The 11,056-nt window shown below is 44.1% G+C and overlaps 1 protein-coding gene across 1 annotated transcript in view; it reads right to left on the bottom strand.

Moving 5' to 3' along the window:
* RGS8 (regulator of G protein signaling 8) overlaps nt 1–10,813 on the bottom strand; it is a 22,062-nt gene extending 11,249 nt beyond the window's left edge. The window contains exons 1-3 of the mRNA XM_024732537.1: nt 10,788–10,813; nt 8,253–8,354; nt 7,170–7,234 (exon numbers count right to left, since the gene is read on the bottom strand). Of these exons, the coding sequence (XP_024588305.1) occupies nt 7,170–7,234; nt 8,253–8,354; nt 10,788–10,813 (193 nt within the window). The remainder of the gene's footprint in view (nt 1–7,169; nt 7,235–8,252; nt 8,355–10,787) is intronic.
* Between the last annotated feature and the right edge of the window lie 243 nt (nt 10,814–11,056).

Genomic DNA, 11,056 nt, shown 5'->3' with positions numbered 1-11,056 from the left:
TGCCTTTTTTTTTTTTTTTTTTTCATTTCATTTTTATTTCACTTTGGCTTTCTCTGCGTGACCTTCTAAGTCAAGACACTAAGGACATCAGACATTTTTGAGATTAGTGTCTATTGAGTTGCAGGAAAGGAAAGGATGGTGTCCAGAATTCCTGGAACACTGGACAGAACTTTGGCATCCTCCCGAGCATGCACTGCATCTGCAAGAACACTCCCGTGGCCGCACACGCTGCCTGCTGCCGGCATCCTCCCTCTAGTTCTTTGATGCAGGGTGCTTACATAAGAAAAGGAACTGGGTCACTATGAATGAGCAGTGCAGCTGGTGCAGCAGGGAGGGTGGCTTAGGTAACAGTTCAAGGTCCAGGAGCCCTGATTTAGCTGGCACTGGGGGTGGGCTTGAGCCTAGTTCAGTTCCCAGGCTTGGAAAAAAAGAAAAGATCACAAGAATTATATATATATATAATTTTTTTAGCTTTCTGTTTGCGAAAGTGTAGTCCCAAAGACCACAGTCCTCTTGTTGCGTCCCTGATCAATTGGGAAAAAATAAGCTGGTTAATGGATCCAAGGTCAGACAAAGGAGAGGAGAGGAAAATACATTCATAAAATCTAGGATACATATACTAATGACGAAGTCAAAACCTCTTTGATTCAAAACTAAGCTCACTAGTTTGAAATTTGTGATGAGAATAGCACCAGGATCAAAGCCTTTCTTTTATGTTATCTATAAAATGAAGGTTTTTAAGCAAATAACTGGGGCTAAGAAGATTTAGGTAGGAAGATTATTTAGAGAACAAACTATTTCCAGTTACTGACATTTACTGGCAAGCAATTAGTATGCTAATTGTACTTCAGTCTTGTGATTCGCGTAATTTTCTTCAATGATCTCTACTTTGTTAGTGTATATATAGCAAGATGATAGATTATGATAGTAGTAGGACTTGGTTGCTAGACTCTTTGAGTCAGAAAACACATGGGACATCCTATGATCCAGGCCTACATGGAACACAAGGAAATGATGAGGCCCTGGGGTTGCATGGCTTGTTATTCCTAGGACGTGGTCACAGAAGAGGAAGGAGAGCCTGGGTCTTACAACTCCTAGTCCAATGTTCCTTCTTATTTTATCAAGCAGAAACTGAGTCAAGTAACAGAAAAAACGTGGTAGAGCCTGTATCTGCAACTATTATAAGAAATTGGCAAGGGTTTTTTTATTAAAGGGGTGACAAAGGAGACATGCCCCAAACAGGGTGAAAGTTTAGCATTCACAAATGACTCCTTTAAAACAAGAGAAGTATTATCAAATCCCATGTACACCAGTGCAGAGTCTAAAAGATTTCAAAAATTAAGTGTTTAGTAATGTTTTTCTGGTTGGTTTCATATAACAACACTGCAGGGACTCTCAAAGAGGAAACATACCAGATTCACCTACTGGGCTTTTAAAAACTACATCCCAGATGGATGCTCTCACATACATTGAGGGGAAGTTGGGACAGTATGAAGAAAGGATGCCAAAACCTCATGTGGCAAAGGGGGTGAGGTATTATGAAATTGGAATAAGCCCACTGGTGATGCTAACGTGAACCCCACCCTACCCCCAGAGTTCAACCTCAAGCTGCCTATGGGCTCAAGAAGCTGACACCATCTCTAGCATATAGGAGTCATGAAATGCATGTGTTCTCAATGAATTTAATGTTGGGTTATAATAAAAATAATAAGAATATTTATCCTTCATGGAGCCCCACACCATGTACCAGTCACCATGCCTAGCATTTCACAACCGTAGTCACATTTAATCCTCACAACAAATCTACAAGGTAAGTCTAAGCATTCCCTTTTACAGATGAGGAATGTGAGGTTTATAGAGTTTACATAATTTACCAAAGACCACAGCTAGTAAGCAAGAGAATGCGTGTCCAAATGCTTTCATTCAAACCTTCTTCAACAAGCTTTTTTTTTTTTTTTTGCGGTACGCGGGCCTCTCACTGTTGTGGCCTCTCCCGTTGCGGAGCACAGGCTCTGGACGCGCAGGCTCAGCGGCCATGGCTCACGGGCCCAGCCGCTCCGCGGCATGTGGGATCTTCCCGGACCGGGACACGAACCCGCACCCCCTGCATCGGCAGGCGGACTCTCAACCACTGCGCCACCAGGGAAGCCCTTCAACAAGCTTTTAATAGCTGCCTTACATATTCTTGGCACTCCTTCTATAAAGGCTAAATGCATCCATGTTCCTGGGTGCAAATAAAAATTATAGCAATATAGAGAGGGTGGCAAGGAGGGGAAGTTTCTTTTCTATCCATCTCTAATTTGAGTATCTCTTTCTAACTTTTATCCTCACTTTATCCGGAAAGCACACCTGCCATATTTGTTTAATTACTGTGAACACTCTCCACCACGCCTGCTACATGTGTGGACTCTGCAATATCTGGACGATGTCCCGTTAAAGGGATGCATTGCCTGAGAACTCTGGAGAATGGCAGAACAGTCTTGAGTGTGTTTCTTCGAAAACACAGACCACCTGCCCTGCCTGGAGGCTCCAGGTTCATAGTTTCCCATACTTGTGTTTTAGAGCAGTGTTTCTCAAGCTTCAGTGCCTGTCAACATTACTGGGGGGCTTGAGCAAAAACAGACTGCTGGTCCCCACTCCCAGAGATTCTGATTCAGTAGGTACGAGATGGGACCCAAGAATTTCCATTTCTCACAGGCTCCCATCGGCTCATCAGCTCCTGGTGCTGCCTTCTTTGGATCCCACTTTGAGTAACACTGTTCTAGAACCTTTTGGCTTGCAGAGGGATGTGAGGAGAGCTGTGTGACAGGTGGAAATCTGTTTATTAAACGGTACATTCTCGAGCTAAAGACCATTTGCATGAACGAGTAAGGAATTTCATGAGCTGATAATTTTAGTGTTTGCTTGTGTGGGGTTTTCTGCTTGGTTGCTATGTGACCAGGTCACTTCATTCTATTTTTCTATAGCTCAATCATTATCCCAAAGGGGCTAATTTTTTTTTAACTAAAAGCTTCTTTACTGCTCTCCTTTGCTCAGAGATGAATACTAACTCTGCAAATGTAAAACAGCTTTCAATTACACGATTCCATAAACCTAGCCTTCCCTTGGCCTGGCGGGGACAGGTCAGCCTGGACCCTCCATGCGCTGCAAACAATGAAACAAAGCTAAGGACCACATGGAGGCCCATGGTGAAGGGCTCTGTCATCCCAGTGGGGGATCAGGCTGAAAGAAAGAGGGAAGAAACCCTGTCTACACCTTCACCTGAAAACTGGAATGAATTTCAACTTTTACGTCAAAAAAAAAAAAAAGGAGGGAGGGGCAGAGGGAAGGAGGGAGAATTGATTCAGACTTAAGGACTGAACGTCCTACTAAAAGCTGGACAAATAACAAGCATATGCCTGAACCTCATGAGGCATAAAAGCAGAAGATGCAAAATTTTGTGCTCTCCAGCAACCTGTCAGAAAAGATTTCCCACAAGCTGGGAGCCTTCATTCTCCCGAGTATGAACTGCAGAGGTGGGCGCACGCACACACGCCCTTGGGGACAGACTAGGTGCACACACACAGACAGCAAGTCTATAACTGTCACTGGATGAACAGGAGAAAGATGCCAAATTAACACATTAGAAATCCCTCGCTGTCTAATGAAGCCATCAGCACTTTCAATTTCATTTTTCATTTGTTAGTTAAAAAAAAAAAGGAAAAAAAAAGAGCGCTTAGCAAGTGGTTATCTCCCAGACCTCCACGGGTGCGTCTTTAGCTCTGCACTGCACTTGTAAGCAAGTGTAATTGGAAATAAAATTCCTCCCCAAATATTTACGTTCCAGATTTTTTTATTCTAAAAAATAGTAAAAGTTGTTTTCTTTTTTTCCTGAGATTTGAACCCGCGAGGTGCATCCCTGCCCAGTGGGATCCTGCCAAGGAGAAGAGAAAGCTTCATGACACAGGTACCTTCGCCTCTCATCTGGTTGCTCAAGCCATTTCAGCTCTCAAGCAGTTTTACATAACCCTGCAGGCAGCATGGACTCAAACCACCTGCCGTAGGTGACTAGTGACTGCCAATCCTGGTGGTTGCTACAGATAGCATCCTAGAACAATAGGGCAGAACTCAATCCAGCCCCCTTGGATCCAGATCCTTCACTGTAGAGATGAGGAAACAGATTTTCCAAGACACTGAAGGATTCCATCAGGGCTGCCCAGCTATTTAGCAGCAGAGCTGGGTCAAAATCAAGAGGTCTGACTACCAGTCAGCATTCTTAATTCTGCAGAAGTACACTCCCTGATTAAATGGAACAATGCTCTAAACCAAAAGCAGCCCTTCTGCTCAGGATCGGTGAGGACTTCTAACGTCGACAAGGTGGCATTTAAGAGGAACACTGAATGTCAGGATTCTATTTGAAATCTTGAGGCCCCCTAGTCTTAGCACGTGGCCTTATTTCTTGTGTTATCTGTGTCTATGTCTGTTTTCTCAGAAACCTGCATTCTCCACCAGGGAAGGACTGTCTGGTTCATCTTGGGGCCCCTCTCCCATCAGCTGCTTAGCATAGATTTTGTCCGTAATGAAGACTCAGGACACCTTTTTTAGAGTAAATAAGTGCCCTAAACATCCAAGCAGAGCAGGATGGCAGAGATGCTCTGTAAACTGAGAATGAGAACAAGAACAATTATCTGAATTTTCCAAAATAGAAAACTCAGGGAGGACAGCTGCCTGGAGAATTACCAGCGAGTGGGCTCTAGACTAACACGTTTTTCCATAGCCCAGTCGTTCGGTCATTCTCCTTTCTTTTAGGACACTTTGTTGTTTTCATTGAAAGCCCTGCACATCTCTGATACTGCTGTCCCTCGTAAGAGACCAGCACACATGTAATCCCTTTGGAAAAGCTTAATCAGCCCCAACTGAGTCACAGTACTAACCCAAATTAATTAGACTTGCAGAAAGTTGTCAACACCCTTGGAGGTAGGCTGGGCTCTGGCCCTCCACAGCTTCACGGGAACCTTGCAATTCTGCCAGAGGCCCCTGAATAAAAGCCCCTTGCTTCCCAAAGACATTCACTCTGTTGGCTTTTTATTTCCGTACTAAACAGAAATAAAAACGAGCATCAGACTCCAAGAAGGAGCACAGAACTTCAAAGTTCAAAAAGCTTATTTCTGTACTTTTTTTTTTTTTTTTTTACAAAGAAGCAAAGCAATCTGGTGTTGGCTTGTAACACCCCTTAGTGGAATCCCCAACTCAGAAAATTGTGATTGCATTCCTGGAAACCCAAAGCACCCCTGATAGAAGCAGAACCAAGTGTCTTTAGCTCTAAAAGTCATTGAGTCAAACAAATACAGTTAAACCTCTAAATCACCGGGTCTTGCCACTGCGGCAATCCAAACATACCGTAGGCTTCCATCCGCTAATTTTACCATCATAAACTCTGTCTATAGAGGCTTCACGTTAATCGTTGGCAGCGAAACTTGCAATTTTATTCTCAAGCCACAGTTATTTTTCATTTGAGAAATACAAGCATCATTTTTGAAAAATTCCACCATATTCTTACAAAACACCTTTGCATAGAGAACCCAGAATCATCTAAAGTTGTCCTCTCATGAAGATTCTCACACCCAGGTGACAGGTAGCACACAGGTATTTCCATCCCCATTTAAGAATGAGGAAACGGCCTCAGTGACTTAAACTGAGTCAATCATGAGGCTGAAATAGAAATCAAACCTCAAGATGACCTTGAATCAAATCCAGCCAGAAAAGAAGGTGTAACTTGATAGTGACGCTTATTTAGCCTAATGTGATTCCAGAAAATAAGTCAGAATCGCTGCATAAAAAACAACTATCAAATCCTAAGTACTATCGTACATATTCCATTACCTCGGCAGATTCACCTCAGAAGTTTGCTGTTTGGGGGTATAGCCATATGTTATATGTGCTGTATCTCTTCTGCTTTATTTTCTTTCCTAAGTGTAATCCATAGAACACGAAAATGACTATTTGTCTCACAAAATCACTTGCTACAATACGTGTTTATTCTTAAATTTTGCATTTCGTTTTAAAATCTAGTCAAAAGCATTCGTTAATTAGTACTAGGATGAGGGGCATAGTAAGAGGGAACTGCTCATCCAGATGAAAGCAAAATCACTTCTGAAGACATTTTCTGAAGACTGAGGGACTCCATCAAGGTCATCAACTATCTGGTAGCCGAGCTGGGTCAAAATCGAGAACACAAGCGTGAGTACCAGCCAATGCCCTTCACTTTGTTGTATCAAAATGATGTCCCCCAAGTAAGTGGAAACAATGCTCTAAACTAAAAGAAGCCCTTCTGCTCCCAGATCAATCAGGACTTCTAATATTAGCAAGATGAATTTATGGGGAACACTGAATGTCTGTGTAAAACCTTCTTTTCTCTTCAAAAGGCACTTCCTCACTCCTATTCTCCCACTCCCATGTGTTTCATGCCTCTAGGATGTAAAGCCCAATGAACTCGGACTTGCTTATGATAAGAAAACAGCAAGAGCTGAAAAGTCTGGCCGCCATCAAAATGCCCTTCCCACGCTGCAAAATGCACAACTCTTTTTGCCTTTGTGGGAAACAGAAGGCATACACGGTGAGGAAAGGGGAAAATGGAAGAGGAGGGATAGCAGAAGTGTGTACGATAAAACTCGTACCCGGTCGGAAGTTGAGGGGTATAGTACAGCTGGGGTAGTAAATCCCCCCAAATAAGGAGGGACAAGAAAACTCAAAACTCTGCCAACTCAAGTCAATAACAAAATGCACAGAATATTCATTTGACTGATGAGTAACCTGAGGCTCTCCAGTGACTTGAGGGGAGGTCATCTCAGTTTATAAAACAAGCTTTGGATGGAATCTAGACTGTCATTCCCATTGAGCACATCACTGCAACCCCCTAAGCCAAATTCTTTCTTGTTAAAGTTGCTGAGAATATAAAGGCTCCTTGGGACCATCCTTTCAGCTCAGAAAACAAAATAAGGGCCCTCTTCCCACTGCATTTAAATTATGTTTTCTTGTCTATGGGCCCTCTAGCCAGGAGGCTCTGTGAGGTCAGAGACTGGAGCTGTCTTGGACACCAGGCACAGTACCTGGATCATGGCAGGTATTTGGTGCATCTTTTACAAAATGAATGATTTGCCGAGACATGATGAAACCTGAATTCTACTTACACTTATGGGAGAGAAGCACATCAAAGGAATCTGCCCACCTCGTAGCTTCTTCCGTGGATAGTCTCCTAGGAAAGAAGAAACGTCTGCCTTGAATATTTCTGGAACGACCTCCTCTCCTTCAGCCACCACTGAGATTTGCTCAGGAGAATAAATCAAAACAATGGAGGGCAAATGAAGATCATACCTGGATTCCTACAATTCTGTCGCTATAAATGTATATGTTCTTAAGCAGCTGATGGAAAAATCTCAGGATTGGAATTCTGTAAGTTTAATATGTTGGCTTTCAGTCTAAAAAGCAAAACTAAGAAAGTGCATCATTTAAAGATGTCACTGTATGGGGAATTCCCTGGCAGTCCGGTGGCTGAGACTCTGCGCTTTCACTGCTGAGGGCCCAGGTTCAATTCCTGGTCGGGGATCTAAGATCCCACAAGCCAAAAAAAAAAAAATCTAAAAAAATAAAAATAAAGATGTCACTGTAAACCAACTATACTTCTAGTTAATTAATGAATTAATTAACATGTCACAGTAAAAATGGAAAGAAACTGGACTTAGAAAAAGTTAGGCTGAGCTCCTGACTCCGTCTCTTACTGTCACCTTAGTTTCCTCACATCTGTAATGGGAATAACGGCACCCATCACAGAGCTCCGGGAGGGTTAAATGAGGTACCATCTGTGACATCATTTAACACAGTATAGGCACTGAATCCAGATTCTCTGAACCTAAGCAGAATTTTAGAGTAGATTTGAGTAATTTGTTTCCAAGCTGAGAAACTCAGATTGACAACTAAATAGAACCAAGAAGTATCCTACACTGCATCTTTATAAGGGAGGTGCATGGTATGGTTTTCTTAGGAGAAAAAGGAGGGTCCCTATTCTGAGATGGTTAAGTCATACACTTCGAAAAGGAATATAACATTTTTTCATTCACGTTCAGAGATATAAAAGGAGCTGCCAAGAGGCAGGAAATTCTTGTCACTGGGACTCATCGGTTCAGCCATCTACCAGAGAAGACGAGGCTGTATAGTCCCACAGTGGGCATCCCATGGTCGGCACCCCGGGAATGCTGTGTGGCCATATTACTCACTTTAGAGCACGGTTGGGTTTGTCGGGAAGAATAGCTGTGAAATCACTACACGAGTCGGACTTGTGAGACAGGCATCCCAGTCGAGTCCTCATCCCTTTGTTCCTGCAACAAGCACAGGGGCAGAAGGATGGGGAACTGTCATAATAATAACTGTCAGCCCCATAAAGCGCCCCTGGAGTTGCCGTGGCAGGAGCCAGCACCGCCCCCTCCCCTCCTTCCCCAGGTGGCCCCTGAAGATCTCATAAACAAGAGGAGAAACACCTAGAGGATCAAGGGCAATACTCACTCCCCATCTTGACTACCGGAATAGTAATAGGTCCCCTACCCCTGGAGGCTTAATGCTTTTTAAAGCTGACATGCAAGTTGATGGTAAGTCAATGAAGGTCGTTAGCTTGGAAGAATTTCTAAATTAGGATTCTCTGTGGGGAAAGGAAATACAGTGATGACATAATAACAATCCACATTTTGCTCTCCCACTAGGAGGGCAAAGTAGCAATAGCAGCAGCAGTAAATCCTGATTACAGAGCCCCAGTGGTACCCATATGGAGAGCAGAGGGATGATTGCATGATACAGGGATGCATGTCATAGAATCTCAGAGCACAGACAAAGTATGGGGCTTCAGGGCAGGTCAGTTCTACCTCAGGTCCTTCCCACCGATCCCACAAACCTGAGGATATACAGGAATGGCTACAGACCGGTGAGGACTGATGCCTATAGGTGGGGAGAAGCTGTGGGTACAATCAGCAAGTAAGAACCAGGGTGCCCTTTGTCAGCACTTTCACTTAACTGAGCTCTCATACACCTACTTATATTTTGGTTTATCTCAATCAACATATTTAAAATTGTAACATGCGTGCTTAAATTTCTCATATTTTTTATTTTCCTAAGGACCAGACACTTAGTAGTTATTTGTTGTGGCAGAGCCAATGAGAAATTATGCTAATGTCTCTTTCTGACTCTCAATATTAGGCCACTTTTACCTTTCACCGAGATTGGCAAACTACAGCCCTGCAAGATACATGTTTGTGTAAATAAAGTTTTATTGGAATGCAACACCCCATTTGTTTATATATTGTCTAAAGCTGTTTTTGAACACAAGGGCAGAGTTGGGTGGTTGCAACACAACTGTACGGCCCGTGAAGTCAAAAATATTTACTCCCTGGCTCTTGACAGAATAAGTTTACTGACCCCTGGCCTTTAACCATGGCAACTCCTCGGATGGAGGGTAAAGCTAAGAGGGAGGGGTCTGGGATGATCAGGACTTAAGAGTGACTGATAACAGGGGACTGCCACATGCACGCTGGTAACAGTTTGCCATGGAAATTGTCCTAGAAGATGTCATTCTCTTTGTTGAAAGGAAGTTCTTCCAGCCTGGCTTTCCCTTCCTCATTTTCTCAAATCCTGGACCTGAGCAGAGATGATAGATCCAAGTCAAGCTCTTTCTTTTACTTCAAATGGGTTTTCATCCCTGACCCTGGTAATTGTTCACAGAAATCTTATCCAACAAATGTCTACGGGGATGGTATTACATTTGGCGGGGATGGACGACACTTGGACTCCACAGTCCATCTCTGAGGAGTCTTTTAAGGCCAGAACATTCAAGTGTTCAGAAATATCTCCTCTTCTGCACAGTCTGTGCCCCTACCGCTCATCTCAGCCAGGTGCTTTGTGAAGCCATCGACTTCCTGGCATTTCAAAATATTGGCTACAGCCATTCTCCCTTCCTTGACAGTGAGCATCTCACGTCCACTCACTGTTACAAATCACGGGGGGCCCCAGTACTAGGCTATTGCAGCAACTGATTAAGGGCCCTTGAGTCATCACATTCCACGAATTCAAGTGCAGGTCCTGCCCAGGCTGCACCACAGGCCAGAACCGACTTAGAGTGAGTCGGTTCATCCCTTGGTGCCTCAGAAACATCAATCATTGAAGAGTCAGGTCGATGCCCCTAAAGGTCAATTAAGAGGATTTCAAAAAACAGCACATCCATGCAAGCCCATTTAACAAGGTTTAGCAGGCATCAGGGTAAAGTGTGCTACTTGTTACCAAGACAGCAGTAAGTCTCCCAAATAGTTTGCAAAATTCTTCCACAAAATATTCTTTGGGGCAAAATAGTTCTATTTTCCATCTTGTCTGAGACTTAACCTTTTAGATAGGACTGAAATAATAGGAGCAGAAGCAAGAGTCAAAGGTTAAGGTCACTTAAGAAAAAGACTAGACTTGCCCTCATCTTTCTTCTCTACCCCGGAAACTCAGAGACCCCTAAATGGCTCAATGCACACTCAATGCACAGCCCCACCCCATACGTCCCGGCAGAGTACGGAGGGCCTTGCAGATGCTGCTTGCAAGGCCCCAACTTTGCAAGGAGCACCCGGGGAAGGACAGCGCCGTCCACACAGGAGGCCTGGGGGACGGACGCCAGTGGCCCACCCACGGCATTAGGAGGCTTGGAGCAGGCTCAGACAGCAGGGGAGGTGGGAAGGCGGAGAAAGAGGAAAGTTGCAGAGACGAGAAGAGAGGTTAGCATCAGTTACCTGCGTGGCATCAGTAAAGCGGCCATACAGGCACCCGCTTACGGTTAACCCTCTGGCTGGTGTGCAGGGACGTCAGGGCGGGAGATGAGACTGCGGGACACAGGGATTCACCCTTTCACGTCCTCTCACCTAAAATCAAAGAATCTGCTGTAAGAGCGGGCCCCCTCTCTTATCTGACTGCACTACAAGTCCTCGCAGGTGACTTTCTGCCAACGGAATACCTCCCCCGCCCACACACACACACCCCCGTTCCCCACGAATGTCTGCTG

The sequence above is a fragment of the Neophocaena asiaeorientalis genome, unplaced genomic scaffold, assembly GCF_003031525.2.
Source record: "Neophocaena asiaeorientalis asiaeorientalis breed wild unplaced genomic scaffold, Neophocaena_asiaeorientalis_V1.1 scaffold119, whole genome shotgun sequence".
NCBI lineage: Eukaryota > Metazoa > Chordata > Mammalia > Artiodactyla > Phocoenidae > Neophocaena > Neophocaena asiaeorientalis.
Note: the sequence above shows the minus strand (reverse complement) of the source record. Positions and strands in the feature narration are given on the sequence as shown.